Raw genomic sequence first — 21,634 nt, forward strand, 5'->3', positions numbered from 1 at the left:
TGAGGAAGGTACTTTCCATTTTATAAATGAGGAAATTAAGACACAGAGAGGTTGACTGACTTGCTCAGGTTCACACCGCTAGTAAGTGGTAGAACTGAGTTTTGACTTCAGGTATTCTTGCTTTATCATCTGTACTTGTAACAACTTTGGAGTCATATAAATCTGAGTCTGAATTTAGGTTCTGCCCGTTATTAGCTGTGTGACCTTGAACAAAGTCACTAAAAGGTAGGAACAAATAATATTCACCTTGCAGAACTGCTGTGAAGATAATAGAATAAATATACAAAATACCTGACATATAGTAGGCACCCAAATAATTTAATTATTTCTCTATTTTTGAGCATTTAGGTTATTTCTAATTTTTCATGATTATTGATAACACTGCAATAAGTATATTTGTTCATGAGGTTTCCCCCTTCTTTTGAATTATTTCCTGAGGCTAGATCTCCAAAAGTGTTATTACTAGGTCAAAGAGTATTAGCATCTAATTGGTTAAGTATTGCCAAATGTATTTCCAAAAGAACTTTTCTAATTTGCAATATCTGAATTTATCATCTTTACCACCTTGCTAGTCTTAATAACTATCAATGATAATAATAGATAAATTTTTTTGACTGCTTACCATATGCTAGGCAATCTAAGTGGTTTACTGTATATGATCTTAATCACTACATCAACCCAGAGAAAAAAGTACTATCTTCATTTTACCTATGAAATGGCAAAGCCAAGATTTGAAGCTCTGGTCTGTTCGATTCTAAAACCTCTTAACCTCTGTACCTATACTGCATCATAGTATGTTTTATTTTTTCTAATTTAATCAGTGTGAAATGGTACTTTGCTACATTAATTTTATTTATTTTATTCCTGACTGAAAATTTTCCATGATTATTTTCAGTCTGCATTTTCTCATATAAATTTTCTGTTCATCTGCTTTCGACAACAGCTAACCCATGGAACTGCGTTCTAGACTCTATGCTAAACTGCTTCACAAACAGAACCTCATCTACTTCCCAAAGAACCCTTTACAATGGCTAACAAAGTCCTGCATGGACCAGCCCGCAAGTCTCCTCCAGCTTCTTATAGCTTGTTCAGTTTCTTGCTCTTGTCATGCTTCCTCTGCCACATGGCCTTTCTTTGGATGCATGCCGTTACCTTTACTTGAATATTCCCTCCTATTCCTCCTTACCTAGTTAACACTTCATAATTCTTCAGATCTCAATTTGGTGGTGATTTCCTCAGAAAAACCTCCTTTGACCTCCCTGAATAGATCCAATCTCCTATTATAAGTTCTCATTAGCACTGTCTGTCATTTTTTTTAAGTTTCTTTCCCCCTCGCCAGATTTATTAAGGTGTTCATAGAACTTATGACAGCTCTAACTTTACATTTATTTGTGTGATTATTTGATTAATTTCTGCTTTCTCATTAGATTGAAGCTCCACAGACACAAGGCTTATATTGAGTTCTACTTATCTTGGTATCTTCAGTGACTAGCACAGTGTTTGGCATGTAGCTGACACTGAGGGACAGAGAGGTTAAACAACTTACCTAAGGCCATCCAGTTCATAACTGGTGGAACTTGGATTTGAATAAAGCTATCTAACTTTCGAGACTGTGCTCTTAGTTCTCTCCCACGCTCCCCACTCTGTTGTTTCCTATTTATCCATTCGTCTCAACTTTTTAAACTTAAAAAAAATTGCAGAATATAACACATACACAGAAAAATGCTTTAAACACAAATATATAATTTAACAACTAGTAATAAAGCAGGTACCCATATAAGCACCATTCAGATCAAGAAATAGAACATTGCCCACACTCCAGAAATCGCTTGGGTGTCCTTCCAGATCACAACTACCTCCAACTCCTACCAGACTAGAGGTAAATACTATCCTGAGATTACTTTTTTCTTTGTTTTTCTGCATAGCTTCAAGACCTATGTATATCACTAAACAATTGAGATTAATTTTACCTGTTTTTGAACTCTATGTAAATGAAATCATGTTCTATGTTTGGTTTTTTTAATGTCTTATTTCTTTCACTCTACGTTATGTTTATAAAATCCATCCATTGTGTTGCATGTAGCTGGGTCTTAATTTTTTCTTGTCATTTTTATGAATTCTGTCAAGGTTCAACATATACAATTACTGTTGTGATCACAGAGTGCCTTGAGAAGTCAAGTAGTCTCTTAGGATGGTATTAACTATTTGGATCACAATAGTCCAGTGTCTTGGCCTTAGCTTTGCTAGTCTAAAAATTCAATTTTGTCAGTATGCCCAGAGTTGATTAGGATCAGGCAAACACATAAGAAATTCTCCAGAAACAAACATGCCAATTTATTAATTTTCCAGGAAGAAAAATCACTGTCAAATAGAGTAGAAGTTTGCATTGACTGGCCAGCATATTCCCTAGTTTGGAGAAAAACTTATATGAGAAGCCAACTATAATCCGAAAGTTGCTTGATGAGCATGGTGATTTTAGTGGCTTCAACTGTGATGGTATGAAGTCTCCATCTCCTTGTTTGAACCCTCAGGATGGTCGTCACTATTCTTTTCTGGACAGCACTAGGGACACAGTGACAAGTGCTTGCTGTCTTACTTTTCTTCTTCTAAGCTTAATGAGGACTATCCTCTTCCATTAGTGCATTCTTTATCAGATAGATTAGAATTTACAAAGGAATAGGTATTCACTTTGGCCAATTACTGCAACTGATTGTGGTTTTATGACATGTACATTTCACCCATTGTATTAATACGGGATAAGGCTTGGTTATATATTATATGCTGGTCAATTTGCTGCACGTCTTTATGTTTAAAACTCCTTAGATATACTTTTGCTTTTCTACATTGAAGGCAGTTGAAGTATCTTCATTTAGAAAGCATGTGTAAAATATGAGTTGTGTATGAAAAGTGACAGCTTAGCAAATGTCAAGTATTGTGCTAAATAGGCACGTATGAACTCGTTGGATGTCTATATGTATTTGTATAAAGACTGGATGGGAATACAGAAATACGAACACAGCTTCATGTGACAGGGTAATTTGATTACGGTGTATCTTATTCCTTCTGAAAATGTTTTGGAGTGAAGAAATTGCAAATAGAAGTACAAATAACAAAAATACCCCTAATAACATTTTACCTGTCAAATAGACCTGTACTTAAAACATTGTAATCCTAATATTGGCCAGGTTTCAAAAGTATGCAGTCTCATATCTTCCTGGTACAGTCTCATACGCTGCTGTTATAATCTTTCTAGATGCAAAATTTGTATATTGTTTCTGATATATATTTGGTAAAATGGATCAAAAGCCTTTAAAATGGGCAAATTTTTTGCCCACTCCTAAGATCCATCTGAAGGAAATAATGAAGAATATTTATATAGATTTTGGCTACCTATTGTAATATTGTTTACAATTATTGTTTAGGAAGATTGGAAGCAACTTAAATGCCCAATAATATAAAGGCACAGGTCAAGTAACTTACGTTAAAACCCATACATTGAAATACTCTGCTATCATTAAAAATAATATAGAACACAAACTGATAAATAAAAAGAGCAAGTTAAAAACCTTATATACAATGTGATCACATCTTTATGAACACATATAAAAGACTGGAATGTAATACTACAAAATATTAAGAATGATTAACTCTGGGTAGTGAAATTATAGGAGATTTTTACCTTTTTTTTGTTTCTCTGTATTCTAAAATTTCTCCAATAAATATGCATTACTTTTTTATTTAAAGAATCTATATTTAAAATTTTCCTTTAGTGTTGTTGGATTCCATTTAAATAATAAAAAGCGAAAAAAGTGAATTTTATGTTTCTAGGGGATGAGGTGCTTTTATAGAAAAGGTAAATATTGTATTTATTAAATACAAAGACAGATTTATTAAATATGAAGGATTCAATGGAGCTAGAAAGAAGATACCCAATTCTGAAGGCCAGGTGCTACTGTTGGTTTATAACGCACTAGAAGTCAGACAGGTATTGTAGGAACTTTTGAAGATTTATCATAAAAGACCAGAGAAGACCTGGTTATATTTTACTTCTGGAGAGAAGATCTAGATACATCCTCATTCTATATTTATTTATAGTAACAATACTAACCAAGCAGTCATGAACACAGTACCTCCTGCATAGCAGGTACGCAAACATCTGTTGAATTGAAATGATTCATTTATGTGAATCAGCCTATCACTTGAACATACTCTTGACTTTTGTGCACATTTAGGTGCAGTTGTGTTCTGCTACCACCAGAATAAATACATCAGATCACCCATAAAGCTAATTTCTCCCAACTCCATCTCCAGTCACTCACTGGGAACCCTCCAGTCCCATGTTTTCAGTTATTCACAGGACATTTTTAACACATTTCTTGCCATATCCTCAAATTTTATGTATCTAAAGTTGAACCTCTTGGTTTACTCACCCCAATTTAGCTATTGCTTATCCACCTACTCACTTACCTGACTATTGGACTGCGATCCAATCCCTGTAAGTTTGCCTGTCTAGCTGGAGATGATTGTGGGCACACTCAGGGCCAGTTCAGTCTTGTCCCCCATTCCTACTAGTAGTACTCTTGTTTACTGGATTTAGAGGCTGAAGATTTTAATTCCATTCCTTAGCATTCATGCTTTCTCTATTCTGTTGGAGGCTTAGAATAGATAACGCTGACTTGAAGTTGTAAGGCATTAAGGAACTACCTTGAGAAGCTCTGGAGACAGCCCAACTTTGATTTTCCTCTCCCATCTTGCACAAGAGAGCCAAGTTTGATTTTTTCCCCCATGCCAAAAATGGAACTTACGCTATGTCTTCTACACAATAATGTAGTCCTTCAAGGCAAAGATATGGTGGTCTTGTGCTATCTTTTCTTTTTGTGCTTTCTTTTTTTTTTCTTCTGTTCTCTTTAGGGAGTGACCTTAATTCAGTTACTAGTAATTAATTTACTAGTCAATGAGAAGAACATGCAAAGGACTCAGCTCTAACCTCTAGAGTTTTATGGTTAGGACCTCAGTTCTATTTTCATCTTGAAAGGAAAGGAGTAGTGTAGTCCACAAACCAAAAAGAGTACTATTAGCTTATCCAGCACAGGCAGAATCTGGTTTGTCATATATTCCAACCTAACAGGGCCCAGGAGGGATGCTGGCCCTCTTTTCTTCATTCTTCTTTTTTGAGGAAGATTAGCCCTGAGCTAACATCTGCCGCCAATCCTCCTCTTTTTGCTGAGGAAGACTGGCCCTGAGCTAACATCCATGCCCATCTTCCTCTACTTTATATGTGGGACGCCTGCCACAGCATGGCTTGACAAGTGGTGCATAGGTCTGCACCCGGGATCTGAACCGGCGAACGCCAGGCTGCCGAAGTAGAACATGCAAACTTAACCACTGCACCACCAGGCCAGTCCCATTGGCCGCTTTTTTTAATTCTCTCAGCAACTCTTCCTCTGATTTCTTTTGTGGGTGCCACCTCTGGGGAATTCACATCCCCTACCTTGTGGTTGGCAGAGAAATACCTTCCCCCTTTGACCTATCCTTTCTCCCCAAACTCCAACCCACCCCCATGGCCCTGCTTTCTCTTTTATACCCTTTTGCTTCCTACTCTCAGAGTTTCTCCTTTTTTGGTGAGGTTTATCAGTTCTTTTGTTCTAATTCTGCTGTTTTGTTCTCTGTTGGGGTGTTGGAGCCTGGGAGTCTGGTGGGGAGAGAAGGTGAATTAAAAAAAATTTTTTTTAACATAAAAATTTTAAAAAATTAAGAAAAAATTTAATAAAAGGAGGTCTGACCTCAAGGTAAGACATCTGAAAAAAAAACCTTTCACACTTTCCAAATTAACAATTCTATAGTCATTTCCTATGTGATGCTTTACTAAAGTAGTGTCTCTCTTTGTCATCCAGCCACAAGACTCCAAGAGGAGGAACAGAGTAGGGAAAAAAAAGCCATCCTGTCCCACCGTTGAAGGTGGCAGTCAAAGCAGCTAAACAAGCATAGGTTTACACACACATACAATCTTTATCTGTGTCATTTTACCAAATTAATTGAGGGATATCTTACAAAAAAGTCTTTGCCTATAGCATTCTCTCTGGAAAACATTCCATAAGTAAGCAAAGCAAGACAAATAAAAACAGTACAACAAGGAGTATGCACTAGGCTCGGTTCTGGAGATTTCTAGAAGGAATTGTTCTGGGACTTGACATCTTTTCAGCAGCCCTGGAATCAACGGCAACTTGAAAATGATCATTGTGAAGGTGCATAAGAGCAGAGAGAGCTGAAAAACTGATATAACTTGAGTGGAAATGTTTTATAGTCTCTCATGTGTCGGTGTCATGTCTTTAATTAAATTCCAGAACTAGCCCACTTTCATCTATCTTGGTGTAAATATATGCTATATAGTTATCAGTTCAGCATCTCTCTTCCTTTGGGAATTCTGAAAATCCAAGAATTCAGACCATGGTAAGAAACTAGGGTTTAAGAACTGACAGTATACCTGCTTTTTAATAGATCACCTATGTCTGATCTAATTCTAGAAACAGAAAAAAATGGTCATTAGAAGAATACATGTTGGCATCTGTGGTCTAGAAAGTAAGCAGGCAGTGGCTGTCTGTTTCATTTGTCATCCTTACTTGGAAAAAGCTTATATTCCTATACAGTATGTTGTTATAGTAGTTTAATAATCTACTTATTATTTGGAAGGTAGCAATTTAACTAGATTCTAGATATTTGATAATTCTTTGTTATGAACTTCCAGCTGAAAAACACCTCATGACTCCAACTTTTTTTCCTCTCCTTGCAGACTCAGTTATCAAGTTATCCTAAAATCCAATGATGGATTTGGATGATTTGTTGGAACAAATTTCTATTCTTTACTATCTCTTTTCTCTCTCTGTGTCATACCTTTATTTTTGGCTCTCCTTTCCTCACCCACTTTTTTTTTTAACAACTCAGTTATAAGTGTCCTTAAGTAAATTCCTACAGATAGACGTACATCCTAATCAATCATGTGAAAACACTATATGAAATATAAGTACCTTAGAAACAATAATTAACAATTCCCTTCTTTTTAATTTTTTCTTGTTGCCAATCACTTGAGAAAAGTTCTTTCTCTGTTTCCTTATTTCTCTTTATTAGTGTACCCTGTGGAACAAGATAGACCATAATCATGGCTAAGACATGCAAAAGCAGTACCAGGTATATATTTATGAGAAAGAAAAGGAAAGCCATAGTTTTAAAGAAGTGATGTTACACATAATTGTCAATGACATCAATTTGTACAGTCTTGAAAGACCCTAGAAGTCAATCTTTAGAAACCTCATAATCGTAGGGCAGTGGGCAATATGGGAAAATTAGCTTGGGGTCCAACTGGGGAGAATCTTAAGTACCTGACTAAGAAGTTCGGACTTTTTCCTAGTAGCAAGGGGGATTCACTGAAGTTGTTTTGAGCGTGAGAGATAAGGAAAGCATATTTTAGTAAGATTAATTTGGCATAATTATGCCTAATGGATTTGAATGGGGAAAGACAGAAAAGAGTGAAGGTGAGTTAAGAAGCAACTGTAATAGTTCAAACTTTAAGGGAAAGGGTCTGAATTAAGGTATCTGTAGTGGGCATAGGAAAAAAGGTTGATTCAAGATATTGCATGGGAAGAATCAGTTGAACTTGGTGACTGAATTTGAGGTGGGAAGGCATGAAACCAAAAGTGACTCTCATTTTCTAGAATATGGTTGCTTGGGATAAAGATAGTACCACTGGCATTAATGGTGGGGATGATGATGAATTTAGTTTTAAATGTACTGAGTTTGAGGCTGTAGTAAGATACTCAAGTGGAAACATCTAGGACGTGGTTGGGAATTCAGGACTGGAACTTAGTAATCAAATCTCAATGTAGAAATTTGAGAGTTATCCAATAGGGGTTGGAATTATAATTCACTTTGAGTCAGTTAAGTAAATTTAAAAAAAAAATACTGATATGCCTTCTATAAGAGTATATGATATCCCTAAGCAAATGTATATAGTAAGAGAAGAGCAGAGAGTTGAGGACTTAAATTTGGAACTTTGGATAATTCACAACTAAAAGATAGAAACAAACCGAGAGCCAGTAAGAAAGAATGAGAAATGGGAAAGAGAAGTCAAAGAACGAGGAGAACCAAGATAATGTAGCCTAATAAGGGCCAAGGGAGGAGGAAATTTCAAGAAGGAAGTTAAAGAGAATGAAGACTGAGTAGATGCTGCGGGATCTGACCCAGAGGAAGTAATTAATACTCTTCATGTGACCAATTCACCATTAAATAGTGGGCAAATAATGAAGGTTATTTTTTGTAGTTCAATTCAACAAATATTTATTGGCTATCACAGATGTTTTCCCTTTCACTTTCTTAAATTGAGTAAAGGTTCACAAAGCTCAGATCTGTTAAATGTGGTTTCTTTGAGTGATAAAGGAGTTAAAATTTGGGACAAGGTTGATTCCTAAGAAGGAGCTAAAGAGGAATTATCATTTATCGGTATTTATCATTATATGGTATATATACCGTATCATTTTGGTATATAGTATAATATTGAAAAATGGGAGTAATTTCAAGGAGTTATCACTATCTTGAGGAATCCTGTTCAACCATATTATACTAGCCCATGCCTGGCCCAGATCATATTCTACCAACTGAATATGATACTATTTTTAAGATTATTGTTTGGTTAAGGGGTAGGCTTAAAGTATAGGTCATATTAAAAAAAAATGACTGCTTTTGGAATGGAAATCTTTGAAATTTTGTTAGATATAGAGAGATTTTATTCAGCTTAAGTTCCATTTCTACTTAAAAATAACCCTGTACTAGCTATAAAGAAACTAAACTTTTATAGCTGATCCTCTAGGTGGAGCATATAGTTTGTTATCAGAAGATACTGGTTTTTAAAATATTCACCAGTTTCACCTCTAAGTTTTAATTATTCGTTGCTTAGCAGCACTAAGTGTGATCTTTTCACTTCTCCAAATGTCACTGAACTCTGCTCTCCTTATGCTCTGTGGTTCTGTCCTGAATAGAATCAGCCCGGGAGGGGCTTAAAAGGACTGGAGAGGAACGTTTGGGCAGTGGAGAAGGAAAGCTCTCTAGAGATAGCTTCTTACCTCTTTTCTCTGGGAAGATTTAATTCTTGGAATTTTATTACAGAAGCTGAAAAAACAATCTACCAAGTACAAGGCAGAAAAAACCTATCCCACAACTGTGGCTGAGAGGCCCGAGAATATCAAGAAAAACAGATATAAGGATATCCTGCCCTGTAAGTTTCATTTCTTCCTGTGAACTTATGGCTTCTCCCAAATTCAATCATTCCTATCTCTTTTTACCCATTACTTGCTGTTCCTAATCCTGGAACACGGCTTTGACAAATCAGTTTGTGCTATTTATGATTACAAAAGAACATTCATTCATTCATTCACTCACTCACTCTGATCAAACACTTACGAGTATCCATTATTCACAGTTAGTCCCTCTGACTAAACCCTCTTAATTATACTTCGTCTTTCTTTTGTATTGTAGATGATCACAGCCGAGTAGAGCTGTCCCTGATAACATCTGATGAGGATTCCAGCTACATCAATGCCAACTTCATTAAGGTACACTCCGTATTCCGTATTTCTCTAGGTACCTAAAAAAGGGCGGGGGTAGAATACTAGACAAAAAAGAGGATATTATTTGTAGTCACGCATGTAATTTCTGTTCTCCTTTAGGGAGTTTATGGACCCAAGGCTTATATTGCCACCCAGGGGCCCTTGTCTACAACTGTCCTGGACTTCTGGAGGATGATTTGGGAGTACAGTGTCCTGGTAAGTAGTGCTGTGTTTGTTACTATATTCTCTAGCTTTTAGGGGTGGAGAGGGTAGAGTATCAGGATATGTGACTGAAGTTTCCTATGTATTAAAATCCGTACTTTTTTGGTCAGTCACTAGAATTGCGGGGTTCAGGCACCTTTAGTCAAAATCACAATGTCACTCTTGTTAAAGGAAATGAAAGTTCTCATCTTGACACGCTCACTTGTTAACTTTATTGATTTGAATACAGAAAAGGGAAGTGAGGACAAAAAGAAGGGTAGGAGCAACATTTTATAATTTATGAGGATTTCTTTTTTGGTTAAAAAACAAACAAAATAGGGGCCAGCCCAGTGGCATAGCGGTTAAGTTCGCACACTCTGCTTTGGCGGCTGGGGTTCTCTGGTTGGGATCTCGGGCCTGGACCTGTGCACTACTTATCAAGCCATGCTGTGGCAGGCATCCCACATATAAAGTGGAGGAAGATGGGCATGGATGTTAGCTGAGGGCCAGGCTTCCTCAGCAAAAAGAGGAGAATTGGCAGCAGGTGTTAGCTCAGGGCTAATCTTCCTAAAAAAACAACAAACAAACAAAACCAACCAGAAAAAGAATAATTAAGACTTTCTGACCCTGGGACCCAGGTATTAACTGCTCTTTCTAACTATATTAATGTTTAAGAGTCTATCTATAATTTTGTCCCTCCAGATCATTGTTATGGCATGCATGGAGTTTGAAATGGGGAAGGTGAGTTGCTTTCTAGAACACCTAAAGGTAAAAGAAGGGAGAAAATTGGTAGCAGAACTTTTCTTAAGTGTGCCAAGGTAAAAATTATGCTCAGCCTCCTAGTTTTCAGTTTGAGAATGCCAAATGACTCTCAGGGCTTTTTTACCCTATGAACCCCTTTTGTCCATTTTCCCAGTAGACTCTGTTTTGAAGTAAAAATAAGCTATTCTTTCTAAAGTAACAATTCATTTTCACATTTGTATTAATCAGACATCTTTAACTAGTCAGAGCTTCTAACACTATGCTGTCCAACGAGGCATCGACTAGCCACATGTGACTGTTGAGCACTTGAAATATGACTGGTGTGATCAAGGAACTCAATTGTTTTATTTATTTTATTTTAATGAATTTAAATTTAAAAACTGATACCCAATTCAGTTATTGGAAAACTTTAAGTATGTTTGGAACAACTTGGGTATGTGATTCTTTCAACTATAAATTTTATGAAGTCTAAATGGAATAAAATATTTCCAATGAAAATTTAGCATATTACTTGAGATTAGCTGTAAATATAAAATATATACTGGATTTTGAAGACAGGTTAAAAAAATGTCAAATATCCAGTAACTGTTAATATTGATTACATGAGGTTTTTTAAGTCAGTACTTTTTTGTGTGTGTGTGAGGAAGATTGTCCCTGAGCTAACATCCTTGCCAATCTTCCTCTATTTTGTATGTGGGACACTGCCACAGCGTGGCTTGATGAGCAGTGTGTAGGTCCGTGCTGGGGCTCTGAACCTGTGAAACCTGGGCCACCAAAGTGGAGCACACAAACTTAACCACTATACTACTGGGCCAGCCCACATGTTTTTTGATATGTTAAAATTTCACCTTTTTTCTTATTTTTGAATGTGGCTATTAGAAAACGTAAAATTACATATGTTGCTCACATTATATTTCTATCGAACAGCACTCTTCTAACCTACTGTTGCCATTTTGAGTTGATATAATTCGAGTTAAAACCAAGGGAATTTGATGTTTCAGTTACCTCATGCAGCTTTATTTTAGTGGACATATGATTTTTGTCAATGCTTTTGAAATACTGAAAATGTCAGATCCCTATTTCTACTTATTCAGACTTCTAGGAAGTCTGTAATTTATATATCCTTTAATGTTTGTCTTCCCATCCTTGGAGGTTCCAGACCATGATGTTGGGGTTGAAGCCCACGGGGGTTAGAAGTTCCTAAGGTGAAGGACACAGAGCTGAATTTGCCTCTGAATGAGGGAGGGGTTTTGTTACTCAGAAGAGACTAGAATATACGGAGGGAAATCACTGCATTCTGCTTTTGCAACAGAAAAAGTGTGAGCGCTACTGGGCTGAGCCAGGAGAGATGCAAATCCAACTTGGCCCTTTCTCCATATCCTGTGTAAGTATGATGCCTGTTTCCATTGTGGCTAAGCAAATGCTCCAGGATCTACTTTATAGTGAATAATCTTTGAATATTAGTCTTTGAAATAACTAATATTTGAATTTACTTCTTAGGAAGCTGAAAATAGAAAATCTGATTACCTAATCAGGATTCTAAAAGCCAAGTTCAACAGTGTAAGTATAGAATAGGAACGGTAAACTCAAAAGCCTACAGAGGTCAGACAGGTAGATGTATATGTATGTGACTCAGGCTGGGCATAACACAATGGGGAGTTGTGGGGTCTTTGATGTTCTGGATAAACTTTTATTTTCAAAAGAGACCATTGGTGTAATCTGTACTCCCCAATCTATTTCACGTCATGGCACACCTCTAAAAACTATAATATTCATAGGGTAAATAGAGGCTGTACAGTGACTAAAGGCTGGGAACCAACCTGAGAGGTCATGCTGCCCACTCTTTCTAAGACAAAGGGATTTAATATATCAGCATGCCTGTGACCCATTTGAAGCAGACCAGTTGGGAAGCTCTGGTTTGGACTATCTTCATATATACCTCCTCTTGGGAGTGCGGCAGATAAGGACAGGCCAATAGTAAGTGACTTGAAATCACTTTTAATTGTTCTCAGAAGACACATCATCACCAGTGGTCTAGAGGGAAGAAAGCAGCATAAATTGCAAAAAAAGATATAGCTGCTATTTAGTCAGAGTAATCTTGTAGTAGAATGAGGTGAAGTTCTAACCTTGAACTCTCCTTTCATCCTGGCTATTTTTTATAGGAAACTCGAACTATCTACCAGTTTCATTACAAGAATTGGCCAGACCATGATGTGCCTTCATCTATAGACCCTATTCTTGAGCTCATCTGGGACGTGCGTTTTTACCAAGGGGACAACAGTGTTCCCATATGCATTCACTGCAGGTATGATGCTGTTGTGTGAACCTTCTATGAAGAATAAACCAGTGTCACAGTCTGGCCAAGACTCCTGCTGTAACTGAAAAAAGATTGACTTTGTTGGAATTTAAAGTGGTATGAGCACATAGGATGTAGGCTTCTGAAATGAGAGTGGCTAAAAGAGAAAGGTCAATTACAGATACAAACTATAATAAAATCAACCTGAGCATTAAATTAATATTTTTATGATGTTACTTGTGAACAGTACAGCTCTAGAGACTCTTGCTCTGAGAAGCTCCTTAGGATCTGTCTTGAGGCTCAGTGTGGCATGTGGCAATTGACAAACATGCTCTGGGAAATGGTAGGGTTTAGAAAGTTTCAATGTCTCCAGGTTTCTTCTTCCTCAAATCTGTTGGTGAAAGTTTCCAGGTACTGTCAATGATTCACTCTCTGCAACTATACCTGCTACTGTGATCTTTCATTTCAGTGCCGGTTGTGGAAGGACTGGTGTTATCTGTGCTATTGATTATACATGGATGTTGCTAAAAGATGGGGTGAGTTTCTCTCAGCAGGCACTTCTCATTTTCTTACCCTTCTACTTGTAGACTTAGGAAATGTTTGGTTCTTCAAAACATGTATCTCTATGATTTATCTTTTCTAGAATATTCACTTGTAGCCTCACTTTGTCAGATGATTAAATTAGTTCTTAAGTTGGTGGTTCTCAAAGTGTGGTCCCCAGACAAGCAGCATCAGAATAACCTGAAAAATTGTTAGAGATGCAAATTCTTGCGCCCCACCTCAGACGGACTGAAGCAGAAACTCTGCAGGTGGGGCCCAGCAAGCTCTCTGGGTTGTTCTGATGCAGGCTATAGTTCGAGAGCCACTGTCCTAAATTACATAGTTACCTTCCTTTATCTAAATTGCTTTAGATGGACTTAATTTACCACAATCAAACTTTGCATTCCAATCTATAAATCATTTTTTAAAAGTCTAATAGAAAACTGGAAATTTAAAATATGGACTTTAGCCCTGTCCGCCAACTTCTTTTATTTCATAAAACTCTCATAATTTCTCATCTACTGAGCCTTCTCCCTCATTATATATTTAACTTCAGCCATTTGGTCACCTATGTGAAATCATTCTGAAGAGTTTCTTCAGTCTTTTCTAGGGAAAACACCAGGCTCTAAATCATGATGCAAGTGATGAGAAACCTCATTAGTTTTAGAAATGAATTCTTTTTCTGATATTATTCCACGTTAGGGAGCAGATACCTTGGAATTAACCAGACTATGAGAGCATGGCAATAATTTATAACAAAGATAGGAACAATAGAGTAAAACGTTTTTTCCTTTTATTTGATAGATAATTCCTGAGAACTTCAGTGTTTTTAGTTTGATCCAGGAAATGCGAACACAGAGGACTTCGTTAGTTCAAACTAAGGTATGGACTATGGCAAATGGGTCATAACAGATGTCTCAGTCTTGTTGCATCTCTCTGTTTAATACTAAGACATCCAAAAACAGCTGACTGCTTAGCTATAACACCAATTTGTTATTAAGTGTGTTAGTCCTTTCCCATTTCCTCTAACTCTGAATATCCCAGTATTTTTCATGTATCCCTTGCCTTAGGTCAAATTCCTCTCATTCCTCACATTTTGTTGTCTGTTCAGAAAATATTAAGAAACCAATATAGGGGTCAGCCCCGTGGCTAAGTGGTTAAGTTCATGTGCTCCTCTTCGGCGGCCTGGGGTTCGCCACCTGGGATCCTGGGCGCAGACCTAGCACCGGTCATCAGGAAGTGCTGAGGCGGCATCCCACATAAAGGAACTAGAAGAACCTGCAACTAGGATATACAACTATGTATTGGGAAGCTTTGGGGAGGAAAAAAAAGGAAGATTGGCAACAGATGTTAGCTCAGAGCCAATCTTCCTCACGAAAAAAAAAGGAAACCAATATAGTATTTCTTACAAAGGAATTTGAAAAAAATGTAACAAGCTGTTTGACATATTAGAAAGAAATATCGGGGTCAGGTTAACTTGAAATATTGTAGTAGTAATTAATTTCTGAAACCACAGAAAATCAGAGATTTGTAATTTCTACTTCAGGAGGTGGTAACATAACCTGGAGAATACATTCTCTATGCTCATTTTAGGAAATAATGAAAAAATAAAAATAAAATCAACCTAGAAGTAGCCACTGTTACTATTTTTCTATAGTTTCTCCTGGACCTTATTGTATGCATATTTAAAAAAAACCATAATTACAGTCATACTATATGTATAATCATATATGTATCACAATATTTTAATCCATCCCAAATCGCTCATACTTGTTCACTCCATTAGGAATGCTCTTCCCTATTTTCTCCTCTCCCCTCTAGCTCAAGTTATACTTCTTAGGTGAAACATTCCCAGCCTAATCTCTCACTCTCTACAATATTAATTTCACCCCTATTTCTACACCAACAATTTTACCCACATTTCTAAATGGTCTCCATCCTTAAGATAGAGTTTAGCATTCATCCATTCATTCATTCACCAAAAACTTATTGATATTTAAGAGGTAACAGACATTTTTGTGTAATTTGTTAGAACTACTTTTTACTGCTTAAATAGCAAGACCCTAACGTGCTTAAAGCACTTACAAACAAGCTTGCACATAGGTTTAGAGGTAAAACAATTGACAATGGCAGTTCAGGTATTTTCATCTAGAAGTTGTGACTTGAGAAAAAATGAAGAGCTTTTAAAATACAAACTTTCTACTTAGCCCACACAGGTTTTCCACCAATAGCGCGTGGAAAAAAATAATTTGTTTTTCATGTATTGACTGTAGGTGTTTTCTATATTCAACCTGTGAGGGGGAAAGTTTATGTGAAATCAAAGCACTGGTTGGGTTAGTGCTGTCAGACTTCAAAGGAGGCTGATCCACATAAATGTATAAAGACTCCAGGAAGTATGCAACCTAGTTGTACAATATTAAATTTTAACACTGAATCAATAAATAAAACAATACCCCATTTCAGAAAAAAGTCCATTCAGGCCTGCTTCTAAGAGTTGGAAGACAGCTGAAACAATTTTAAATTAGCCTTCACATTCTGACATTATCAACAACTAGCTGAACAAATATCTTACAAGTTCCAGCTAGTTTTTCTGACACTAACCAGAAAATAGCACCATAACCAGATGACTGCTTCCTGTCTGATTTTTCTCACTTCTTAAAAAAATTAAAGAGTGTATCAATGGCCGTGTTGGGCATTATAGGCTCTGCATTGTTCGCCTGTTAAAATTATCTTTGGAAAAAGTTGTACTTTATTTGTACAAGATTGTGTAAAGTGGCAGGGAAAACCATGAATTGGCCCATACAGATGAAGAGTAGATCCAAAATAAAGTGCTTGAGCAGGTACAGAGGCAAAAACGTAGTAGTGAAAACCCATAAACCTTGTAATTGTAGGGGTCTTATTTCTCTATGGTGAAGTCCTTTCATAACCACAAACTATTCAGCAGTCTACTTTTCTTTGGTATCTTTGTTAGGTCAGGATTTCAGCAGCTTGATCTGAGTGCACTAAACTAAGGGTCAGAAGATTCAGGTGCCAACCCAAGTCCTGGAAATTACTTCTGAATGATCTTGGACAAATTGTAAACAGAGATAATAGCCTAGCTACTGTATACATCAATTGTGAGTCAAGTTAAATAATACATATCGAGGCTATCTGTCTACCCATCAACCACAATCTATCTACCTTTTTCCAGGAAAGATGAAAGTGACTTACAAGAAAATGCATCCAGGATGAAATAAATTTTTTAAAATGTGAATAAGGAAAACAGAGGGATGATAGTGTAGGGAAAGATAAGAAAGAAAGTGGGGTTAGAACACAAAAAAACATGCTGCAAGGTTCTTGTATATTAGCTAGAAGTAGAGCAAATATTTAGTTGTTTCTAGAAGTCTAAAAGTGCTCTGAAATCTGAAATGGGGTACACAAACATAAGGCATTGTAATTAAACTAATGTTGATGGTCTTTTCAGGTCTGCTACTCTAGGATTTGATTGGTGTTCATATTCCTGAAATCTGGTTCTGTAGTTCACCAAGTTTTTTGTTTGTTTTCATTTGTTCTGGTTTGTGATGCTGTTCAGGAACAGTATGAACTGGTCTACAATGCTGTATTAGAACTATTTAAGAGACAGATGGATGTTATCAGAGATAACCACTCTGGAACAGAGGTAAACTTTCAACTTAATATTTTGTCAATTATTTTCATATTTGATTTTGGTCACGGGATCTTAGGTTAGTTGCAGGACTTAACTTATTATTTATCATCACAACTAAAGTGGAGTGTCAGGTGTGCATGGGCCTGCATTGCAAATCTCTGGTGGAGAAGGACAAATTAATTGAAGTACATTAACTTAGAAAATTAACCTCTTGGTTAACCTATTGCATACAATTTTAAACTAAATTTAGAAACAAAAGGAGTGAGCAAAAGGGAAAGTGTATATTCTGCTCCCATGTTTTAGACAGTTGTATGGTGAGTTAGAAGTAAGAGTGACAATTACAAAGAGAAATCATAGTTGAATACTGATGTGATTTTTCAGGTTACTCTAGCCTCAGTTTGATTGCATATGTCTCATCAAATTTTGAGAATAGTTTAGAATATCCAAAAGATTTTTAGTAGAAGTTATTAGGTATAAAACAATTATGATTTGACCAAATTCCAAATAAAAAATATTGAGCTTTCTAGAATATGCTATTTTGATCTCATCACAGAAAAGTGTAAGTCAAATCCTTACTGTGTAATTATAAAGTACTAGGTTCTGAGCAAACCTTAAGAATACAAACTTACTGATTTACCTGCCTTCCACATATTAGTTTAATTTTTAATATCCATTTTGGATTATTAATCTGAAAGTATTCACTGAGGACCTACTGTTTTCACAACATCAGCAATACAAAGTATATAAGACATGACCCTGATCATAACTCCTCTCAGTTGAATGATGAAGCATGGGGACGGAGAGAAAGTCAGAAAAACTGTTGAGGCTAGGGAATGAACTAAGCAATCTTATAGTTGTCTACTCTAAGGAGAAACAATGTGGTAGAAGGACATGGAAACAAAGAGTACAGTTGCCAGAGATTGTTACTTATATCCTATTCATGCCCATTTCATTGGCTAGTACTCCCAGACCATGATTAAATAATAAAAGTGATATGGACAACCTAATTTTAATGGGAAAGATTCTCATGTTTCGTTACTAATTATGATGCTGACTTGATTGGAGATATTTATTTTTTAATTGTTTAAGGAAAGTATTCATTGATTTCTATTTTACTAAGAATTTTTTCCAGAATGTTGAATTCTGTCAATGGCATATTTTTGTATTTATGGAATGATCACATAGATTTTTCTCCTTTGACCTATTAATACAGTCATATCATTGAATTTGTTAATATCAAACTATCCTTGTAGTCTTAGAATAAACCTTTCTTGAACAAAGAATATTCTTTTAATGTGTTGCTGGAGAATGTGGGCTAATACTTTATTCAGGTTCCAGGAAGTGTCAATACTCAAATTTAGCCCAATAGCAGTACCATGGCTCCATATGGTTGGGTTTTTTGGAGTGGGCCCTTAGTCAGTAAATGGGAACATAGGAACATGGTTCAACCTCCCACAGAAGGTAAATGCTAGCCAAGGAGGAATTCTGTTTCTGGGAAGATCTAACAGACATACTTTTCCCTCTACCTCCCACTAAGTGCCAGTAGAAACATTGGATATTATATATAAAACAAATATAAAAAGACTCTGAAAGATGGAGAGAAGACAGACTAGCTAGGGACTTGGGACCTGAGGAAAAACATGATGGTGAGTTCTTTAGGTTTTCTTTTGCCTCATATATCCCAGACTTGAAACTGAAGAAGTCAACAACTTGGAAATGCCAATGGTGCAGACAAAAAAAGCCCAAACAAAAGCCTGCTCTCTCTAGCCAAAGGACCAGGAAAGGGGCAGCCCAGCAAGACAGAAAACTTTTAGATAACAATCACTCTACTTCAGTCAACACCAAAGAAAAAAATGGCCCCTAACCCTACCCATGCCAGCAAAGGCTGAGTGGGGAGCCTAGATTCCCACTCTCACAAGACTGTAATAAAGTGCTGGAGTGGTATCAGAGAAGGTCAAGTAAAGAGCTAGGACTTTCATCTCCACTGGCCTGCAATGAGGTTTCCCTGCAGTGTCAGTGGAGACCCCATGGGGAGCCTGAGCTTCCACCTGGCAGTAACATGGCACCCCAATGCCTCCCCACTGAAGTAGTATCAGAAGAGACCTAGTGGAGAGTCAGGACTTTCACCAGCATCCAGCAGTAATGAGACCATCTCCACCACAGTGTCAGTGGAGACCACATGGGGAGCCTCTCCCATGGTGTATCCCCTTGGGTGTCAGCATAGGCTAAGTGAGGAAACTGGTGGAGGTAGACTCCACCTGGCATTAACAAGGCAATAAAAAGGCAGCACCCCTCCTTTTCTTTCCCCTGTCAGAATGGAGTAAGAAAAAAAAAATACAGCTGAAAGAGAAGGTTTAACTAGGATCCAGAGCCTCGTAACAATACAAAAATGTCTAGGTTTCAACTGGAAATCACTCATCATACCAAGAACCAGGAAGATTTAAAACTGAATGAATAACACAGTCAATAGATGACAACACTGAGGTGACAGAGATGTTAGAATTATCTGACAAAAGTTTTAAAGCAGCCGTGATAAAAATGCTTCAACAAGCAATTATAATCATGCTTAAAACAAATTAAAAAATAGAAGAGACCAGTAAATAAATATAAGGACTCAGCAAAAACCTCAGTAGATATAAAAAGAACCAAATGGAAATTTTAGAACTGAAAAATACAGTAGCTGAGACAAACAGCTCAACAGATGAACTCAACAGCAGAATACAGAGTACAAAGTAAAGAATTAATGAAGTGGAAGACAGAGCAATAGAAGTTGCCCAATCTAAACAACATAAGTAAAATAGACTGAAGAAGAAAACAGAGCCTTAGGGAACTAAAGGACTATAATAATAATTAAAAAAAAAAAACCCCAACATTTGTGTCATTGAAGTCCAAGAAGGAAAGGAGAAAAAAGGTGGGGCTAAAAAAGTACTGAAAGACTCATCATAATTAAACTTCTGAAAACTAAAGACAAAAGTTCTAGGAAGCAGCCAGAGAAAAATGATCTTAACTATAGGGGAAAAACAAGAATGACAGTGGATTTGTGATCATAAACCATGGAGGCCAGAAGGAAGTGGCACAATACTTTTCAAGTGCTGAAAGAAAAGGACTGTCAACCCAGAATTCTACACTCAGTGAAAATATCCTTCAGGAATGAAGGGGGGTAATCAAGACATTCTCAGATGAAGAAAATCTAAGAGAATTTGTTGCCAGTAAACCTACTCTAAAAAAATGGCAAAGGAAGTTTTCTAAACAGAAAGGAAATGATGAAAGAAGGAAGAACATGATAAGCAAAAACATGGGTAAATGTAATAGGTTTTCCTTCTCCTCTTGAGCTTTCTAAATTGTTTGACGATTGAAGTAAAAATTATAATACTGTCTGATGTGGTTCTAAATGTATTAGAGGAAATATTTAAGACAATTATATAATAAACAGGGAAGGGTTAGAGATGTAAAGGGAGGTAAGGTTTCTATACTTGAACTAGTAAAATGATAATACCTATAGACTGCGATAAGTGTGTATATATATATATATATATACACATACATATATGGGGAGAGAGAGAGAGAGAAAGAGAGAGAGAGAATGTAATACATACAGCCACCACTAAAAAAGCTATACAGACATACCTTAAAAAACACTATAGGTAAATCAAAATGAAATTCTAAAAAATTCAGCAAAGACAAGAAGGCAGGAAAAAGAAAAGAGAAATGAGAAACAGAGAGAACAAAGAGAAAACAAAAAACACAGTGGCAGACTTAAGCCCTAACATATCAATAATTACATTAAATGTAAATGGCATAAATACACCAATTAACAGACAGATTGGCAGAGTGAACTGAAAACATGTCCCAACTATATGCCATCCATAAGAAACATACTTCAGGGGCCAGCCTGGTGGCGCAGCAGTTAAGTTGGCCCATTCCGCTTCTCAGTGGTCTGGGGTTCGCCGGTTTGGATCCCAGGTGCAGACATGGCACCACTTGGCAAAAGCCATGTTGTGGCCGGCATCCCACATATAAGGTAGAGGAAGATGGGCATGGGTGTTAGCTCAGGGCCAGTTTTCCTCAGCAAAAAGAGGAGGATTGGCAGTAGTTAGCTCAGGACTAATCTTCCTCAAAAAAAAAAGAAAAAGAAAAAGAAAAAGAAACATACTTCAAATATATAGGTTGATTTAAAGTAAAGGATTGGAAAAAAGATATAACAAGTAAACATGATTAAAAGGAAAATAAGAGTAGCTATATTAATATCAGATAAAGTAGACTTCAGAGCAAAGAAAATTATTGCAGACAGGGAGGGACATCATATAATGATAAAAAGTCAATCCACCAATAAGACATAGCAGTACTAAGTGCATATATGAACCAAAAAGAGCTGCAAAATATGTGAAGCAAAAACTGACAGAACTGAAAAGAGAAATAGACAAATCCACATTTATAGTTGGAGACTTTAATACCCCTCTCTCAACAATTGATAGAAAAACTTGACAGAAAATCAGCAAGAGGATAGGAGAACTCAACAACAACATCAGCCAACAAGATCAAATCAATATTTTAGAACACTCCACCCAACAACACAAGAATACACATTCTTTT

At 36.6% G+C, this 21,634-nt stretch overlaps 1 protein-coding gene across 12 annotated transcripts in view; it reads left to right on the forward strand.

The window, feature by feature from the left end:
- Positions 1-21,634, forward strand: part of PTPN22 (protein tyrosine phosphatase non-receptor type 22) — a 58,203-nt gene that overhangs the window by 13,519 nt on the left and 23,050 nt on the right. For all 12 annotated transcript variants that reach the window (XR_011439277.1, XR_011439278.1, XR_002808358.2 and 9 more), the window contains 10 exons: positions 9,157-9,265; positions 9,526-9,602; positions 9,717-9,812; positions 10,500-10,538; positions 11,872-11,943; positions 12,060-12,119; positions 12,722-12,864; positions 13,325-13,391; positions 14,200-14,277; positions 16,967-17,053. Coding sequence is in view for 8 of the 12 variants with exons in the window: in XM_014740059.3 (XP_014595545.2) it covers positions 9,157-9,265; positions 9,526-9,602; positions 9,717-9,812; positions 10,500-10,538; positions 11,872-11,943; positions 12,060-12,119; positions 12,722-12,864; positions 13,325-13,391; positions 14,200-14,277; positions 16,967-17,053 (828 nt within the window). In the remaining 4 variants the exon portion in view is untranslated. The remainder of the gene's footprint in view (positions 1-9,156; positions 9,266-9,525; positions 9,603-9,716; positions 9,813-10,499; positions 10,539-11,871; positions 11,944-12,059; positions 12,120-12,721; positions 12,865-13,324; positions 13,392-14,199; positions 14,278-16,966; positions 17,054-21,634) is intronic.

Source organism: Equus caballus, chromosome 5 (genome assembly GCF_041296265.1).
Source record: "Equus caballus isolate H_3958 breed thoroughbred chromosome 5, TB-T2T, whole genome shotgun sequence".
NCBI lineage: Eukaryota > Metazoa > Chordata > Mammalia > Perissodactyla > Equidae > Equus > Equus caballus.